This window comes from Balaenoptera musculus, chromosome 8 (assembly GCF_009873245.2).
Source record: "Balaenoptera musculus isolate JJ_BM4_2016_0621 chromosome 8, mBalMus1.pri.v3, whole genome shotgun sequence".
In the NCBI taxonomy this organism is placed as follows: Eukaryota; Metazoa; Chordata; class Mammalia; order Artiodactyla; family Balaenopteridae; genus Balaenoptera; species Balaenoptera musculus.
The window spans coordinates 37,973,143-37,992,658 of NC_045792.1; the positions used below are offsets into that span (position 1 = coordinate 37,973,143).

Consider the following 19,516-nt stretch of genomic DNA (forward strand, 5'->3'; position numbering starts at 1 on the left):
CTTTGTTCTCCCATCCATAGAATGACTCCTACCTCCAAAGTGGATCTCCATTAGATCTGGGGGATGGGTGACGGGGCAGACTCTTAGACCTGAAAGAGGACCACTGCTCTGTGTCAGGGTTGTGACTCTTACACTTGGATGCTCCACGCCAGGACAGTAAACAACATCCCCATCAATTAATGCTGAGTTGCATTAATCAGATGCTAGGACACAGAACCAGAAGGAAGGTGAGCTGACCTAGACTGTTTATACCAGTTGCATTATCCTCAACTTTAATCTTTGCAGGGCCGTGGAGAGGAGAGGAGAGGGGAGGAGGGGGAAGACGGGCAAGCAAATAGTGCCTGACACATGTTAGGGGTTCAAAGATATGTGACTAACTTCCCATCTAGCTAGGGTAAGGGCTCAGTCAATGACAGCTTACATTACTCAGTGCTGCTTATCACAACCCTACAAGTAGGCATTCTTACTCTCATGTTAGAGTTGAGGAAACGATCGATTTTCTTAAGGCCACATAGCTTATAAGAAGGAAATTCCAGATCTGAACCCAGGTCTGTCTGACACCAAAGTCCATGCCCTCTCCTCTCCACCCGGCTGCTTCTTTGAAAAGGCAAACAGCACTGGGCACGTACAGAGTAGAGCTGGGTTGACACAATGGGTGCAGGAGTTGAAGAGGACCGCATGTATCAGGGACAGCGAAAGCAGCCATACCCCCTCTGGTGTTGGCAAAATGATGAATTCCAGCATGAGACAGCCAGGTTCCTTCCTCCAAAGGCCATTTTTCACTGAGGTCCATGCTTGCAGCAAGTCTCTTGTATGTGTGGCTCTCTGATCAAAGGGAATCTCCTGAAATAAATAATGAGCATGAAAAAATGGAGATAAATGACTACTGATGCTCTCCTGGAAAGGCGACACTTTCTTGAAGGAAAGTGGTCAGTTTCTAGTTTATTATGTTTCTTTAGCATGCAAAGACTGTTGTCAAGATTCGGGCATTCCAAGACATGGAAACAACCTAAATGTCCATCGACGGATGAATGGATAAAGAAGATGTGGTACATGTATATACAATGGAAGACTACTCAGCCATAAAAAAAGAACGAAATAATGCCATTTGTAGCAACATGGATGCAATTAGAGATTATCATACTAAGTGAAGAAAGTCAGAAAGAGAAAGACAAATACCATATGATATCACGTATATGTGGAATCTAAAAAATGACACAAATGAACGTATCTACAAAGCAGAAACAGACTCACAGACATAGAGAACGGAGTTGTGGTCGCCCGGGGTGTGGGGATGGACTGTGAGTTTGGGGTTAGTAGATGCAAACTATTACATATAGAATATAAAATAGATAAATAACAAGGTCCTACAGTATAGCACAGGGAACTATATTCAATCTCCTGGGATAAACTATAATGGAAAAGAATATTTTAAAATGTATATATTTGTATAACTGAGTCACTTTGCTGTATAGCAGAAATTAACACAACATTGTAAATCAACTATACTTCAATAAAAAATAAAAAATAAAAATAAAGATTCGGGCATGGTCTGAGTGTGAGATCTTCCGATAAGGCTATTCAGGTCTATACACCGTGGCTCTCCTCTTCATTCAGTTAACAAATGTTTATGGAGCAACTATTGCAGGCCAGGCTTTGAGCAAGGAACTTACTGTATATAGTTCTGCATACTTTGTAGAATCCTAGAATTGCAGGGTAGGGTATCAATTTCATAAAAAAATAAATAGCTGTATATTTCTATATAGGCCTAAAAAACAGACTGGAAAAATTGATCTAAAATTTGGAGGTGTTTCCCATTGTATTGGAAATATGAGTTCTTTTTATTTTCTTTGCAACTTTCTGCATTTTCCATAATAAACATGCATTTATAATCTGAAAAAAGTATATAATACATTTTATTTTAAAGGAAAATCCCAGGGCTGAGAAGGACCATGAAGACCAATTTTCCACTTCCTCTTGAAAACCATGATAGAAAGTCCATGTCAGGAGGGTTCTTGTTTTTCCATAAAAAGGACGCCTCACTGGGTGCCTCCAAGAAGTCCAGCCTGGGAATCTCTACCTGTAAACTGTATCTGGGAAGATTACAACTCATGGTCAAACTTCTGCCTACATTACAAAGAGACTTCATAATGCATAACAAGTCCTCCAAAGGACGTGGCTGAATAACTGAACATGACTGATTGACCTAATCTGTGAATGCACCCAGAGGGACATCCAGCAGGGCAGAAATCCTATCAGCCTAATTATGATGGGCACCAGTTATCAATGGTTGTAATCAGAGCAGCTGGCTTGATTTGGTCTCAAGAATGCTGTTCAGAGTTGCTCTGCAGGTTCCTGCACTGCCCATCCAACCGTAGACAAGGTGTACTGCACTTTATTGGGTCCTGGCTCACTAGAGATTTGTGTTCAAGGCAAGCACCCAAAAATTTTAGAGGGGAATTCTAGACCAGAATGGGTATAGCATAATGCCATAGGGAAAACACTGGACTTAACAATAAATCCAGATTTTAGCCCTGACTCTTGCACTAACTGGGTGACTTTGGGCAAACACATTTATGCTCTCAGGGCTTAATTTCCTCAACTTCAAATGAAGGAATTAGGACTAGATGATGTCAAAGATCTGTACAGTCTTCCAGGACTTACAGTCTATAATAATATGTTTTTACATACAAAGATGACCTCTCCAACCACATTAGTAGGCCAAGAAAGCTGTGTTATTTGTCCATTAGCAAATTGAGATATCAGCCTCAGCATGTGAGAGGTGGCTGATTGAGGCTAGAGGTAGTCTACCATTGGAACAAGACATGTTCTCTTTTAGTGCAGAACTAAAAACATGTCTGGAATAGAAATCCAAACCTGGGCCATGATCTTACTGGTATCATCATTTAATCAAATGAACTAAATAGTCAACATCTTATATCTTTACCAATTATGAAATAATATCAACAATAATAATACATCCTTAAAAAGCAACATTTATTTACCATACACTGATCACTCAAAACCATTTTATTAATCCTTGCAGTACCCTTGAGAGTTGGAGATTTTAGTAACTTTGTTTGACAAAAATAGAGCTTTACTGCTACAGTAATCAAGATAATATGGTACTGGCACAAAAACAGAAATATAGATCAATGGAACAGGATAGAAAGCCCAGAGATAAACCCATGGTCACCAAAAAGAATGAAATTAGAACACTCCCTAACACCATACACAGAAATAAACTCAAAATGGATTACAGACCTAATTGTAAGACAGGACACTATAAAACTCTTAGAGAAAAACATAGGAAGAACACTTTTTGATATAAATCACAGCAAGATCTTTTTTGATCCACCTCCTAGAGTAATGGAAATAAAAACAAACAAATGGGACCTCATGAAACTTCAAAGCTTTTGCAAACAAAGGAAACCATAAACAAGACAAAAAGACAACACTCAGAACGGGAGAAATTATTTGCAAATGAATCAATGGACAAAGGATTAATCTCCAAAATATAAACAGCTCATGCAGCTCAATATTAAAAAAAAACAACCCAATCCAAAAATGGGCAGAAGACCTAAATAGACATCTTTCCAAAGAAGACATACAGATGACCAAGAGGCACATGAAAAGCTGCTCAACATCACTAATTATTAGAGAAATGCAAATCAAAACTACAATGAGATATCACCTCACACCAGTCAGAATGGCCATTATCAGAAAATCTACAAAGAACAAGTGCTGGAGAGGGTGTGGAGAAAAGGGAACCCTCTTGCACTGTTGGTGGGAATGTAAATTGATACAGCCACTGTGGAGAACAGTATGGAGTTTCCTTAAAAAACTAAAAATAGAATTACCATATGATCCAGCAATCCCACTACTGGACATACACCCAGAGAAAACCATAATTCAAAAAGACACATGCACCCCAGTGTTCATTGCAGCACTATTTACAATAACCAGGTCATGGAAGCAACCTAAATGCCCATCGACAGGTGAATGGATAAAGAACATGTGGTACATATATACAATGGAGTATTACTTAGCCATAAAAAGCAACGAAATTGGGTCATTTGTAGAGATGTGGATGGACCTAGAGACTGTCATACAAGAGTGAAGTAAGTCAGAAAGAGAAAAACAAATATCGTATATTAACGCATATATGTGGAATCTAGAAAAATGGTACAGGTGAACCAGTTTGCAAGGCAGAAACAGAGACACAGATGTAGAGAACAAGCGTATGGACACCAAGGGGGGAAAGGGGGTGGGGTGGGATGAACTGGGAGATTGGGGTTGACATATATATACTTTATGTGTATAAAATAGATAACTAATAAGAATCTGCTGTATAAAAAAATAAGTAAATTAAATTAAATTTATTTAAAAATAAAAAATAGAGCTTATTTATTAAAATAAATAAGTAAAATAAGTAAATTAATTTTTTTTTTAAATAGGGCTTTACTTAATCATTGGAGAAGAGAGTAGTTTTCAAAGTAGATTCTCCATCCCTCTTGGCCCAGTGACCTCGACACTCACTGGCCCCAAGGAAACAGATTCGCAACGTGATATCTTCTAGATGTGTGAGGTTAGGCTCTCACACCCATATATTTTATTATATTAATCTGAACTACATAGGTTCATGTTGAGTGTTTTATTGACTTCAACTCAAAAACCCTGCTGGTTTCTCTGATGCTTGAATTTCACACCTCGGCTTGGGAAAGCCAAGCACAAAATATGAAATGAATTGCATCAAACACAAGTATTTCAAGGAAGACTGATCAATCACATCTGTTACTGAAACTCTAACACCATCACATCAGTCACAGGAAGTCCCAGAGTGGCTCATGAAACTCTGGAGGCTAGAAAATATTTTCCAGACTCCTGGCCATATAAAACAACTTATTCAGAGTTTTCTATAAAATTTTTAATCTCTATCCAAGTCAAAATTCTATCAAAGACTAAGTCCATGAAAAAGAAACTAAAAGGCAAAAAAAAAAAAAATTATGCAGCCATAGGAATAAGAAGTGAGGAAATAGTTTTGTCTAAAATAGCACATGGCAGCTCAAACAATAATATATACAATAAGGTAGGGTGGATGGCATGAGTGGGAAAGTCTATTGAAAACTTAACAGTTGTAACTCTGACTTTGAGAAGCATTTTTTCAAAGAGATATCTATAGTCCATGTTTATTGATGTATTATTCACAATAGCCAAGATATGGAAACAACCTAAGTGTCTTGTCAATGGATGAATAGATAAAGATGTGGAATATATATACAATGGAATATTATTCAGCCATGAGAAAGAAAGATATCCTGCCATTTACAACAACATGGATGAACCTGGAGGGCATTATGCTAAGTGAAATAAGCCAGACAGGGAAAGACAAATACTGCACCCTATCATGTACATGTGAAATCTAAAAAGAAAAGAAAAGTGGAACTAATAGAAATAGAGAGTCGAAAAGTGGTTGCTAAGGGGAAAGGTTAGTATAAGGGTAGAAACGTTCAACTCTAAGATGAACAAGGTCTGAAGATCTAATGTATAACACAGTGACCACAGTTGATAACACTGTGCTGTATAATAGAAACTTTTTTTTTTATAAACTTATCTATTTTATTTACATATTTTTGGCTATGTTGGGTTTTCATTGCTGCGCGCGGGGTCTTCTCCAGCTGTGGCGAGCGGGGGCCACCCTCCACTGTGGTGCACGGGCCCCTCACCATGGCGGCCTCCCTCGCCGCGGAGCATGGGCTCCAGGCGCCCGGCCTTCAGCAGCCGTGGCACGCAGGCTCAGCAGTCGTGGCCCGCGGGCTCCAGAGCGCAGGCTCAGAAGTTGTGGCGCACGGGCCCAGCTGCTCCGTGGCACGTGGGATCCTCCCGGACCAGGGCTCGAACCTGCGTCCCCTGCGTTGGCAGGTGGATTCTTAACCACTGCGCCACCAGGGAAGCCCAATAGAAACTTTTTAAAAGAGTGTAATTTAAATGTTCTCACCAAAAGAAAAAAAGATAAATATGTGAGATGATGGCTGTCTTAACTAGATGGGAGAATCATTTCACAATGTATATGTATATCAAATCATCATGATGTACACTTTAAATATCTTACAATGTTATTTGTCAATTACACCTCAATAAAGCTGAAAAATAAATAAATAAATAGCAAAAAAAAAAAAGGTGGAGTGGGGAGAGAGAGAAAGAGAAGAACTAAGCCACCTGCAGAGTGGGACACTGGGATCTATGGAATACTGGCATAATATGAACACATAATTGATATTTAACAAATATTGGTTGATTGAATGAATGAATAAATGATAATGGCCAGTGTGGGTAAGGACCCTAGTCAACTATTACATCCCATTAAGCTCCCAAAGGAGACCTGTCTACCTTAAGAGAGGGTATGAGGCCAGATGGACCTTTGGACTTAAGGAGTTTAGCCTTTGGTCTCCCCGACCACCAGAACTCTTTTCGGATCCACCCCTAGAGCTGCCTAAGCCAGAAACTGGTTATCTTTTTTTTTTTTTTTTCTGGGCACGCCACACAGCTTGTGGGATCTTAGTTCCCCAACCAGGGATTGAATCCGGGCCCCAGCAGTGAAATCACCGAGTTCTAACCACTGGACTGCCAGGGAATTCCCTGGTCATCCTTGATTAATTGATTACATCTCACATCAAATCAATCACCAAGCTTTGTCCAGTTTAACTTTCAAATGTCTCAAGGATGCAACTCCCCTCTGCTTTCATTGTCTCATCCTTAGCTCAGCCGCCATCCCTTCTCACTGAGACATGGCAATGACTTCAGTGGGTCCTGGCCTTTCTTTCCTCCAACCCTTTCTCCACTCTTTGTTGTAATATTTTTAAAACACAAATTTGATCATGTCACTCCTTGATCAAAATACTCCAATGGTTCATTATTCCCAGGAGAAAGTCTGGACCACTGAACATGGTGTAGAAGGCCCAACTATTGCAAAGTATTTGCAGTCCCTGAATTAGCTCCCCTCTTGGTCCTTTGGATATTCAGCCATTCCCAGAGCTGGAGCAAGAGTGTTCTTCCTGCCTCACCTTGCAAAATACAACGTATCCTTCACATCTCAGAATTGGTTACGTGTCCCCCTAGACTGCCCTGTTCTTGCTTCATTACAGCATGTATCACCCTGAACTGTAATTGTCTGTTAATATGCCTGTAGCGTTTAGTTCGTAGTATATGTATGTAAGAGCAGAGATTCTATTTATTTGTATCCCTAGCATTGGTACAGGGGCTTCGCAAGGTAAGCAAACACCCAATATGTGTTTGTCGAATGAATGAATATAGTACTGAATGGTGTTTGGCACATGCATCCCTCAGTTTAACATGTCCCTTTGGAAAGTATTCTCTTTGCAACCTCATCCCCCTCCTCTGCTGCTTTGGCAATTTCTCCACCTAAAACCCGCACCCTATCTGCCTCTGTTTCCTGGCCTTATTCTGACCTTCTCATCCGGTCTAACTGGCTGAGATTATCCCATTTATGATCCCACTGCCGTGTGCATACCTGCTCCTCTGCCCAGCATGCCCCTGGAGCCCCTGCCCATCATATACCTGCCTCCCTCCCCAAGACTGGCATGCAGCTACACTTCTGATTATCCACAGGAGATACCTGCCCACCTAATGCAGCCAAGTCATACCTGGACCTCTAACCAATAACCTCCAGGGTCATTTCTGGGGTGGGAGGGGGGGCTTAATCTGGAAATACAATTCCGAAAAACCCTATCCATACTTTGATTCTGCCTTAACTGCCATAATACACCTCCATTAGTAGAGAAGAGATTAATTAACTAGAAGTGCCATGCTTAGGGAATTGGATGGCATATTCCATCATTCAGGCATTCAAGCAGCCATGGGTTCTAAAGAATATGAACACCCTCATAGCAAGCAGGTCCACTTGCTGATATCTTATACTATAAATCAAGATATACATAAAAGTATGTATAGATATAAATATATAAAATGAATTCATTCATTCATTTGATAAATATTTACTTGGTGTCTCCTATGTACGAGTCACCGTGCTAAGTGCCTGGGATAGAAAAGGATAAATATAGCCCTTCCTTCAAAGAGTTTTCAACCTTGTAGGGGAGACAAATATCTGGACATATTATTACAGAACAATGTACTAAGTGCAAGCTTAGAGGCATGCACAAAGTAAACCAAAGATCTGCAAATAATAGAATCTGGAAATTAGATGGGATCTTAGGACCTTTAGTCTAACCCTTGTCTTATGCATGACTCTCCAGTATATGTCTACGCAGTCTGTACTTCAATACCCAGTGAGAAGGACCTCACTTTCTCCCCAGGCAGCCCACTGTATTTGTGAGCTCTTCAGTCAAGCAATTCATTTTAAAATTTTCAACAAAATATTGACATTCACCAACAACCTTCAGTGCCGCTGAGCCATCCTAGAACCTCCTGCCCCTTGTTCTATTCTTCAAAGGCTGCTTGAAGGTGAGATTCTCTTCCAGGAATATCAAGATTTTACCCCAGTTCTAATACTCTCCAAGAAGATCTGGACCTTATTCTTCAGTGAGTCAGGAATCAGAAGGAACGTTCCATCTTGGTTATGAGTAGGGGGTATAAATCTATCTGGTCACAGAAACAAACCAAACGACTAAATTGAAGCACAAGAAGGAAGAGGTCACAAGATGGGATCTTCCTTCTCAACTAGGAATTTCTAGCTAAGATCTCTATTATCTAGGATCTAGGTGTCTTAGTCAAGATGGGGTGCTATGACAAAGTACCACAGACTGGGTGGCTTATAAACAACAGAAATGTATTTCTCACAGTTCTTGAGGCTGGAAGTCTGGGATTAAGGTACCAGCAAGGTCAGGTTCTGGAGGGACTCTCTTCCATTTCAGACTACTGACTTATTGTATCCTCACATGGCAGAAGGAGAGCTAGAGCGCTCTCTTGGGGGGGGGGGTCCCTCTTAAAAGGGCAGTAATCCCATGCATGAGAGCTCCACCCTTACGATCTAAGTTCTTGCCAATGGCTCCACTTCCTAAGGCAATCACATTGGGGGTTAGGACTTCAACATACGGATTTTGAGGGAACACAAAATTTCAATCCTTTGCACTAGGTCTAGCCTGGTATCAGCTATCAGAAAAAAACAATCATTGGCAACCTTGTGGACCACAGTATGATAGAGGGCACTCTCTTCTTGGGCTGCCCCAAGGGTTTGGCTCCGATGAGTTTCAATTTCTAAACTTAGAAAGATATTTTCCTTTCAGCTCCAAATAAACCACATATATCATAGTATACATCTGGGCTCTTAATATTCAAATGATAAAATTCAATGGCACTTAAAATACAAGACTTTTAAGCTTGGATGGAAGAAAAGAGAGAGTAGAACACTGTAAATATCCACTGTGAAATATTACGTCTCTTTATGTGGATAAAAAGACGTGAAATGCTAGAGGCACGGAGTCTTCCTCTGTCTGAAATGGCTGTTTAGAGAGTTGGCGTGATTTCCCTGGGCTTCGTATTTGTTTCCACATATTCTTATCAACTTTGTAGAATTGGAAAGTTTGAGTAACTTAAAAACCAGTCTTTCAGATTGGCTTATCCAACTTGGCAGAGTATTTGTGAAGTTCCTGTGGAATTTATTGATGTTAATATTTTAAGTACTCCAATAAATAATCTATGCTACTACTCTCTAAGGAGCTGTGGCAACAAGCATATTTTTAGGAAACTTAATGAAGTTATAAGATGATGAGATCCTTTGCAGAACTCTCAGTGACTCAGGCTTTTCATGTCTAAAGTCAGTCCATTGAGACCAAGCTCAGAAGTTCCCTCCACCACGAAACTTTCCCAGGCAGAGTTATTTCCTTCTCCCTTTGCACTTCTCAGAACTTTTTATAGTCCATTAAGACCACACTTTTCCATTGGATGATAATACTCTCTTTACAAGACGATTGTCATCCTCTTTAGAAGGTAGTCTTCTTAGGACAAAATCATATATTATCCACCCTTTCGTGCCCACCGTTAGCACAATGGCTGGCCAGACTTGGGCTCAGGCAATGCTTGCTGAATGAATGAAACTGACACACCTACAGCTGAGAAACTCAAATGAGTCTGTGCCTGCAAACTCTTCACATAACTCACGTTAAATCAGCAAGCATAACACATGATTTGCCACCATATGCTGCCATCCAGGCAGCATAATGCCCAAGGACACCCTGATGAGCAAAGAAAAAAGAATAAATATTTTCAGAAAACTGGGTTCTTGCCTGGCTTGGGATTGATACTCAAATTGTAACCCCAGATGAATCACTTCATCTTGTTGGAGCTCAGTTTTTCCAGTGTATGAAATAGGGCTCATAAAGTCCATTATTCCATCTTTATCAGAGTTTCATGAGAATTGTATGTCAGCTGCAGAATCATCAAAACAATATGCAAATGCACAGCAAATTTGCTTATAGATATCACTTGATATGCAGCACTGAATTCCAACTTGGAGTTGCCCAACTTGGGAGGTGACAGAGCATCCAGGAGGCAGTGTTAATGTAATGGGTAAGAGCAAGGACTTTGGGAACAGATCTAGATTTAAATCGCAGGTCCACCATTTCCTAGCAAGAACTGTAGGCAAGGGATATAATGTCATTGAACTTAATTTTTCCCATCTGTCATAGGGGATCGTATTTTGTGAAGTTGTTTTCAGGGTTAAATAAGAAATATCTATCATGTACCTTGTATAGATCCTGGCCAGTAATAAAACTCAATAAATGGCAATAGTAGTTGTTTTTATTAAAATCATTATTAACTCTTTAAGTAGATACACTTCTGGAAGTGACTGAGTCCCATCCACAAACTTCATTCCATGGGGAGCCAGGATAAACTGTGACAAAGCATTAGGAAGAAGTCATTTGTCCCCAAAGGAAGGCTGCTGGAAAAGGACAGCCATCCTGGAAAAGGACATTTGTAAAAAGTGGGCAAGAATACAAATGTGAAACATTTGCTGTGTGCCGGTCCTGGAAGGGAAGGGGGAAAATGAGGCAGGAAAGAATAACAGAGGCCAAGAGGCAGAGCAAAGTTCTGTAAGGACTTGCTGAGGTAGAGTCGTGAACAATGCTGCCTGGGTATGGGATGTTGGAAAACCACAGGAGAGGATTAAGTGGTTCTGCTTGAGAAAAGGAATCAGGCTGCAGTCTATGGGGCAAAGAGAGAGAGAGCCAGAGCAAGATGAACTGCCACAGCTCTGATTATGAACCAAGAATAATATACTGATGTGGGCCCCACAGCAAAGAACTGTCGTTCATACACAGATCTTTACAGCCAGACCTGTGCAGGGGGAGATAGCAGAGTCACCATCTAACCCAGCTGCCCATGAGAAAGATAATGTGAGTCACATGTATCATTTTAAAGTTTCTAATAGCCACATTTTTAAAAAAGTAATACAGGTGAAATTAATTTTAGTAATATATTTTCTTTAACCCATTATATCCAAAATAGTATTTCAACATGTGTTCAATACAAAAAATTACTAATGAGAATGTCAGATTTCTTTTTTTCATACCCAGCCCTCAAAACCCAGTCAATTACAGCACAGTCAATTTGTACCAGCCACACCTCAAGTGCTCAAAAGCCACATGTGGCCCAGAGCTAATCCCAAGGGAACATGAATTCCATTCTCCTGACCTCCTAGGCTGCTGTCAAGACCTTTTAAAAACCCAGATCCATAGGGCAAGAAAAGACCTTTGGAGATGTACAGCATACAAGGGCCATCTATTCATTCCTGACAGTTTTTCTTTCACATCTTTGCTTGAATTTAAACAGTTTCACACCCCATGGAAAACCTCCTCCAATTCGGCACTCACCGATGAGCAACTTAGTGCTTGGCCTGGGCAGGTTAATCGTGGTGGATGTTCCGTCCACTTTCCCATTCTAAGGGGAACTGCCTTACCCACGCCTTCAGCCTGCAATCCCAAGGCAGCTTTGTGCACCCACTTGTTCTCCCCAGGCCCTCTCTGGCCCGGGTGACCAGGGATGAATAGGCGTATGACTCATGAACTGTTAGCTCCATCTCTGTAGTCACCTGGTGTGGAAAAGCTTGTCCAACCAGAGACAGACCACAGTGGATTAGCTGGGCCAATCAGTTCCTCTATCAGTATTATAGAGGCAGAATCAGGCAGTCGATAGGGAGAAGCATCAGAAGAAGACACACACACAAGAAGCAGAAAGCGTTACAATAATGTGGGGTTTCCAGTCAGTTCTCAGGTCTCTTCAGGCTCCTCTTTGATCTGTTTTCCAGATCAGGCTTCCAAAGGGCATTTCATTTTAACAGAGCAGTTCTCCAGATGAAAGAACTTTGAAAGCCTCCTATGGGAGGGTCTCCAAGTAACCCTGGTTCTCTGTTGGAACCTTCCAGTATCAAACACAATCTGGGCTCCTGAGGCACAGCTGTTTTGCTATTTCTGGTTTTCTATGAGATTCCTGTATCTTTTATGGTCATGATTAGTTTATATGAATCCCTTATGTATGAAGGAAGCCTGAATGATCTATACCTTTCAACAAAAAGGCCTACTACAGAGATGGATGCTTTCACACACATTCAAGCAAAGCCCTTTCCACCACCTCCCTCTGGACTGCTTTGCACTCCATCTCATGCCTACATTTAGCCTGATAGAGAAGTGATGGATTACTTTGGGTTGCATTCCCAAATAACTATATTCTGAAAAGACCTCATTGCGGTGGCCTTCTGGGGACCCTTTAAAGCCTCACATTATCTACAGGAGTGGTTCTCAACCGTGACTGCACATCATAACTACCTGGGGTACTTTTAAAATACCCTGATGCCCACAGCCTCTCCCAGACCTGTGAAATCAGAATCTCTGGGGGCAGGTCCCTGGGCATCCGTATTTCTTAAAAGCTTCCCAAGTAATTCTAATGTGCAGTCACAGTTGAGAAACACTAATATACATGATATGCCCTTGTACAGGCTTGGGTTTCTGGCAGAGAAAATCATGTACTGTTTTTAATTATAAAAGAAATACATATTTGTTTTTTAAAGAATACATAAAAAGTGGAGAATTGCCCAAAGTGGAAAAAAGTAAGTCTCACTCATCAATAGAATCCCCAACAGTCTCACTCCCTGGAAGTAACTATTTTAGATTCATGTGTTCCCTTCCAAAAATTGTCTATGCCTATGCAAATATATATGTACATGTATGTATATATATGCACATGTATTTATACATACAAATATATGTATATATAGAGAGAGACACACACATGAATAGTATACAAACACACATGCACATACTTTTTTTTTGCTGTGACTGGCTTTTTTTTCACACTAATATATTTTGGTTATTAGCCTAGAAATTTTTGATTTGAAAAATAATGGCAGGGTTTGAGAGGATATTTACTTTCTCAGATAACACAACAAATCATAAAGCTAAAGTAATTCAAAGAGGGTAATCTTATTCCTGGAATAAACTGTTTGACTAGAATAAAAAGTTTAAAAAATAATCAATAAAATTGATTTGGTATATGAAAAAAATTGACATTTCAAGTCAGTGGGGAAAAGATGGATTACTCAATAAACTGTATTGGGATAATTGGCTACTTTTTAAAAAGTGGACTCTTTCCAAGTGGTGGCCAATTATCCCAGTGCTACTAGATTGAAATGCCACGTTGCTATGTTTATTGGATCTATTTCTGGACTCTTCATGCTTTTCCATGATCTCTCTAGTGTTGCACCAGTATTTTAATTATTGTAAATGTCATGACATGCTTTAATATCTAGTATGGCTAGACTACCTTCCTGACATTACTTTTCCCCCTAGAAATTGCCTGGATAGGGACACATCACCCACTCCACATCCACCAAGCAGCCCAGGAGGCACTTGCAGTAATAAAGCAAGAGCCCAAATAATCCCAGAGGAAAAAGGAAGCCCATATTAGTATTGCAAGAGCGCTGAAAACAAATTGTCATTGCAACTATAGCTCACAAAAGTTGGCCAGAACCTGTACTTTAAGTCTAAATAGGGGAAGAGCTTCAAGATGGCAGAAGAGCAAGAAGTGGAGATCACCTTCCTCCCCACAAATACATCAGAAATACATCTACATGTGGAACAGCTCCTACAGAGCACCTACTAAACGCTGGCAGAAGACCTCAGACATCCCAAAAGGCAAGAAACTCCCCACGTACCTGGGTAGGGCAAAAGAAAAAAGAAAAAAGAGAGACAAAAGAACAGGGACAGGACCTGCACCTGTGGGAGGGAGCTGTGAAGGAGGAAAGGTTTCCACACATTAGGAAGACCCTTCACTGGCGGAGACAGGTTGCTGGTCATTGTGTGGGGCTGGTGGCCTGAAATTAACACAACATTGTTAATCACCTACTATACTTCAATTTAAAAAGATAAAGGAAACCGAGAAGAGAGATGTCTAGATACTTTCCAGGGTCAACCAAATAGAAAATGTCAGGATCCAGATTGGAACCCAGGTCATCTGATTTCAAAACTCATGCTTTGGGACTTCCCTGGTGGCGCAGTGGTTGAGAATCTGCCTGCCAATGCAGGGGACACGAGTTCGAGCCCTGGTCTGGGAAGATCCCACATGCCGCGGAGCAACTAAGCCCATGTGCCACAACTACTGAGCCTGTGCCCTAGAGCCTGTGTGCTGCAGCTACTGAGCCCACGCGCTGCAACTACTGAAGCCCGTGTGCTGCAATTACTGAAGCCTGAGCGCCTAGAGTCTGTGTTTCACAACAAGAGAAGCCACCACAATGAGAAGCCTGCACCCCGCAATGAAGAGTAGCCCCCGTTCGCCACAACTAGAGAAAGCCCGCACATAGCAATGAAGACCCAACGCAGCCAAAAAATAAATAAAATTAAACAAAAATAATAATAATAATAAAGTTGCTAAAAAAACAAAAGACTCATGCTTTGACCACTAATCCCTGTGTCTACACTAGAGACTGTTTTTAAATTCTCCTCTTGGCTGCTCTTTTCTAGGGGTCTCAGTTGCTTTCCTCCAGGGCTCTGGACTCTGGGCGTTTCCTTGACTTCATGTTTTTTCTGTCTGCCTGATTCTCCCGGCAAATTCCATGTGGAGGATGGAGCAGAGTCCAAAGAGCAGGTAAGGGAGGTATCCCAGCAGAGCTTTATGTGAGTTGAGTTAGATGGGGAAGTGATGGGGCAGATGATGAGGGGTCGTGGGGAGAGAGAAAGAGAGAGAGAGATTTCTTTCACTGATTTAGTTATAAGGGTAAAACTAGTTAGTAAAGTCATTGAGTCTCTTTCTCAGGCCTTTTTATTTATTTATTTTTCTAAATTTATTTATTTATTTTTGGCTGCATTGGGTCTTCGTTGCTGCACGTGGGCTTTCTCTAGTTGCAGCGAGCGGGGGTGTGCAGGCTTCTCATTGCGGTGGCTTCTCTTGTTGCGGAGCACAGACTCTAGGCAAGCGGGCGTCAGTAGTTGTGGCACGCAGACTCAGTAGCTGTGGCTCGTGGGCTCTAGAGCGCAGTCTCAGTAGTTGTGGTGCACGGGCTTAATTGCTCCACAGCATGTGGCATCTTCCCGGACCAGAGCTCGAACCCATGTCCCCTGCACTGGCAGGTGGATTCTTAACCACTGTGCCACCAGGGAAGTCCCAGGCCTTTTTAAATGAAACACTTTCTTCCTCAGTGGTCTGAGGCCTGAGAATATGCATGGACAAAGAATTCTCTGGATATATCCCTCTACCCCTCCACACCCTTGGAGGCTCAATCTGGGCTGCCTTCTGGGTAAACAAGAATACCACCTTGTTCCAGTTATTTTTGCTGTGTAACAAACCACCTCTAAACCTAGAGAATATGAATTGTCACATCTCTCAGGATGCTGTGGGGTGACTGGACTGAGCTGCCAAGTTCTCCCTCAGGGTCTTCTACACAGCCGCAGTCAGATAGTGGCTGAGTCTGGAGTCGTCTGAAGGCTTTTCTCCTGTAGCCTAAATCTGAATGGCTGGAAAATCTGGGGCTGCTTGGGCTTCTCTCCATGGAACCTCTCCATCTAGTTAGGTTGGGTGTTCTCATAGGATGATGGTCTCAAGGGTAACTGGCTATCATGCACTGGGACTGGTTTGTACAAATTTGTAAGAACTGATTCTGTGTATTTCTTTCCAACCCTGCATTCAGTGCTGTCACTTTGGTAGCTTGAAATCAGCCTTGGGGGGAGGGAGTATTTATAGAATAAAAACTGGTAAACACTGCAAATCAGGGGGATCCCCCCACCCCAGAGAGCCAGGTTACCACCACATGACTTTATATGGTGGTTGGCTTCCCCCAGAGTGAGTGGGCCAAGAAAACCAAGAGTAAGCTGCAAAGCTCCTGAGAACTTAGTCATGTCCCCGAAGGTCACTTTCTTCTTATCCTATTGATCATCAAGTCCCTAAGGCTATCCCTGATTCAAGAAGAGGAGAATTATCCATGTCCCATGGAAGAGTATAATAGAGGACCTGGCACAGAGTAGGTGTTCAATAAGTGTTTGATGAATGAATGAATGAATGAGTAAAGTGACTTAAACTCTAATGCGTATGTCCTTAAATCACTCTAAAAGTGGAAAGCCTTCTGGAAAGTTTTACTTCAACATCAGAGAGGCCAATGATTTTTAAGTGCCCGAAGAGCCTAGATCTAAAATTGCTTGATACAGATCTATTTACACTCTGTCTGCAGGTATTCACAGACCTGTTTTCTCAAGTTCTTCCCGCTTATGTACTCAACTGGGACTGTACACATGACAATGGCAGAATGCTTTTTTTTATCGATGTTTTCATACTATGTAAGTTTGCTTTACCTCTCTAAGTAAACCGCAAATTCCTTGAGAGAGTTCTCAGCTATTTCTTTGCCACTCCTCCTCCCCACCTTGCCAAAACTCGATAATCATACATACATAAACACACGGATACTTACAAGATATATGATAGAGATTATAAGCTGTAAAAGAGAAGGAAAGAAGGAAAGGAACTAAAAACTCTTAATGGCTGTGTTTCATAAATGTTCTTATTTGATTCATATTCACGCAGAGAAGTAGGCATTATTATTTCCATTTCATAGTTGAGGAAAATGAGTCTTAAGAAAATTTACCAATTTGGTCAAAGCCACACTAGGAAGTAGGGAGCTAGGATTCCAATGCAGACCTGCATGGTTCCAGGGCCTGAGCGTTATGTGTTCTTCAAGCCATCTTCCCACCGCAATATACATCTCCCATCTCCCCCCATTCTCTCTGCCTCCCTCCTTGAAGTATCCACAAGAGTCCTAGAAATGCTAATGCTTCTAAACCCCAGATAGGGTAATAAGTGTTTCAAGTTCTGCCCTTACAAGAAATGTCCTTAAAAAGCTTGGGAAGGGACTTCCCTGGTGGCGCAGTGGTTGAGAATCTGCCTGCCAATGCAGGGCACACGGGTTTGAGCCCTGGCCCGGGAAGATCCCACATGCCGCGGAGCAACTAAGTCCGTGCGCGACAACTGCTGAGCCTGCGCTCTAGAGCCCGCCAGCCACAACTACTGAAACCCGCTTGTCTAGAGCCTGTGTTCCGCAACAAGAGAAGTCACCGCAATGAGAAACCTGCGCACCGCAACGAAGAGTAGCCCCAGTCGCTGCAACTGGAGAAAGCCGGCGCACAGCAACGAAGACCCAACGCAGCCAAAAATAAATAAATAAAATTAAAAAAAAAATTATTGGGAAGACAAGAAGCTTGAAGTGTCTTATACTAGGAAGGGAGTGAGCCTGGTTAGCAGGGAGGTCAGCTAAGCGGCTATTGCAATAACTCAGGCAAAGAGTGCTGGTGGGACGGACCAAGGTAGGGTGGTGGGATGGGTAGGCGAGGATAATTTTGAGGACTATTAAGAAGACAAATCAACAGACTAGTGATGGATCGGATCGTGCAGGTGCCAATCAGTCACTGTAGAATCATCACTCTGGCTGCCCCGGGAAGATGAGGCTGGAGAGAGGAAGCTGGGATAAGAGGTTTCCGTATTCCTTGAGAAGGTGATAAGGGCTTAAAGTAGCCATGGAAGCGGGAGAGTGGATGGTTCTGAGAGATCACATGGAGGCAGAATCTGTGGGACGTGTTGCCACACTAGATGTGGGAATGTGAGGGTGAAGGAGGGGTCAAGGGTGAAGTCCAGAAATCTGTCGTGGACAACCAGGTGCTTTTCACATAGCTGGGGGACACGGGGGGGTGGGGGGAGGTTCCGCAGAGTTCAGGTAAGGATAAATTCTGCATGTGCCAAATTTGAGGTGAATGAGCAAGCAGGCGCTCGCAGCCAGTATGCAGTTGCATTTAAAACAAAACAAGCATCTCTTATCTCAGTGAGATTCTTTGTTGCCTTCAGAGGTTATAGATGAAAGCACTGAATCCTGTGTGGGACACGGTTCTGTGTCAGGTCATAAAGGGACCCTGCAATTCTCAGTGTTTTCACTTTACTGTGGTTCAACTCTCTCAAAAGCCATTTATCACCCTGTAGGCTCCTCCGTCATCACCAAGATGTCTTTATTGAGACTTCCAGAGCTCATAAGAGCTGTATGATTCAGTTAGTGGCAGTGACTCATGTAACTCATAGAAAGTGTGGCAGGGAGATTTCAGGGGCCCCTAGGACCACAGGTCAACCATACACACACACGCACACACACCAAAACTTAGAACTTGCACGGACAGGCTCTAAGACGTGTTTGCATGCTTCTGCCCCACAGGAGAGCACAGCCATTGTTTACACAAGGTCCCTGCGTGTCAGGACAAGGAGGCTGGGCCTTTGTCCCTGCTACACTCTGAGGAAGAAGGGAAGAATTCAAGCCGGCGAATGAGCAAATGAAGACTCTCCAGAGAGCTGCTGCTTTTCTATACATCCCCTTTTATCATGAGACCCTCTAAGGGTTCTACCCAAAACGCAAAGCCAGTTGTAGGAAGGCAAAACAGGTAGGACAGCCCCAGCCTAAGGAGACCACTTGTAGTTGCTTCACCAAAGGGTTCATTGTCCCACTGTTAGAACAGGCACCTGAAACCAAGCCCGGGTTAGATTTCCATGCCACTGCAGCCCGAGCTGAGTGGTCACCCAGCCCAGGGCCTGCCAGCCCACCAGGTGGGTACCAGCTGCCTGGGAACCAGCTGTCCTCCTCACCCAGAATGTCCCTTGACCCAACTCCAACTTTACCCTGAAGTGCCCTAAAAAGTGCTCCCCCACCCCAATCAAGCTTTCCTGAATAGAAACCCACTAAAGAGGAGCTTTCTTACCTGAGAGAAGGTCCCGGTGCCCAGCTGTGGAAAAGGCACCGAGTTCCTGCAGACGTGACAGGGACTCACAGGGCAGATCCGTTGCTTTTAAAAGAAGAAAGGTGACTTCATCTCTGGTGCCGTGGAGTTTAGAAGAGCAACAAGTGCTTCCTGGCTGAGCCAACTCGGCCTCGCCAGTGATGACTCCATCCAAATGATGCAGCCGCTGCCCAGACACGCTCAGCCTTCAGAAGGTGAAGCGTTGGAATCTGACTTGCCCTGTTGTTTTC

The 19,516-nt window shown here is 42.4% G+C and overlaps 1 protein-coding gene across 2 annotated transcripts in view; it reads right to left on the reverse strand.

Moving 5' to 3' along the window:
* AMOTL1 (angiomotin like 1) overlaps positions 1-19,516 on the reverse strand; it is a 167,788-nt gene that overhangs the window by 143,807 nt on the left and 4,465 nt on the right. Inside the window, exons 2-3 of one of the 2 annotated variants that reach the window (XM_036859739.1) lie at positions 19,248-19,331; positions 630-843 (exon numbers count right to left, since the gene is read on the reverse strand). In XM_036859739.1, the coding sequence (XP_036715634.1) occupies positions 630-744 (115 nt within the window). In that variant the 5' untranslated portion in view covers positions 745-843; positions 19,248-19,331. Of the gene's footprint in view, positions 1-629; positions 844-19,247; positions 19,346-19,516 lie in introns of those variants that run through there. The other variant, XM_036859740.1, reaches the window with a different exon arrangement.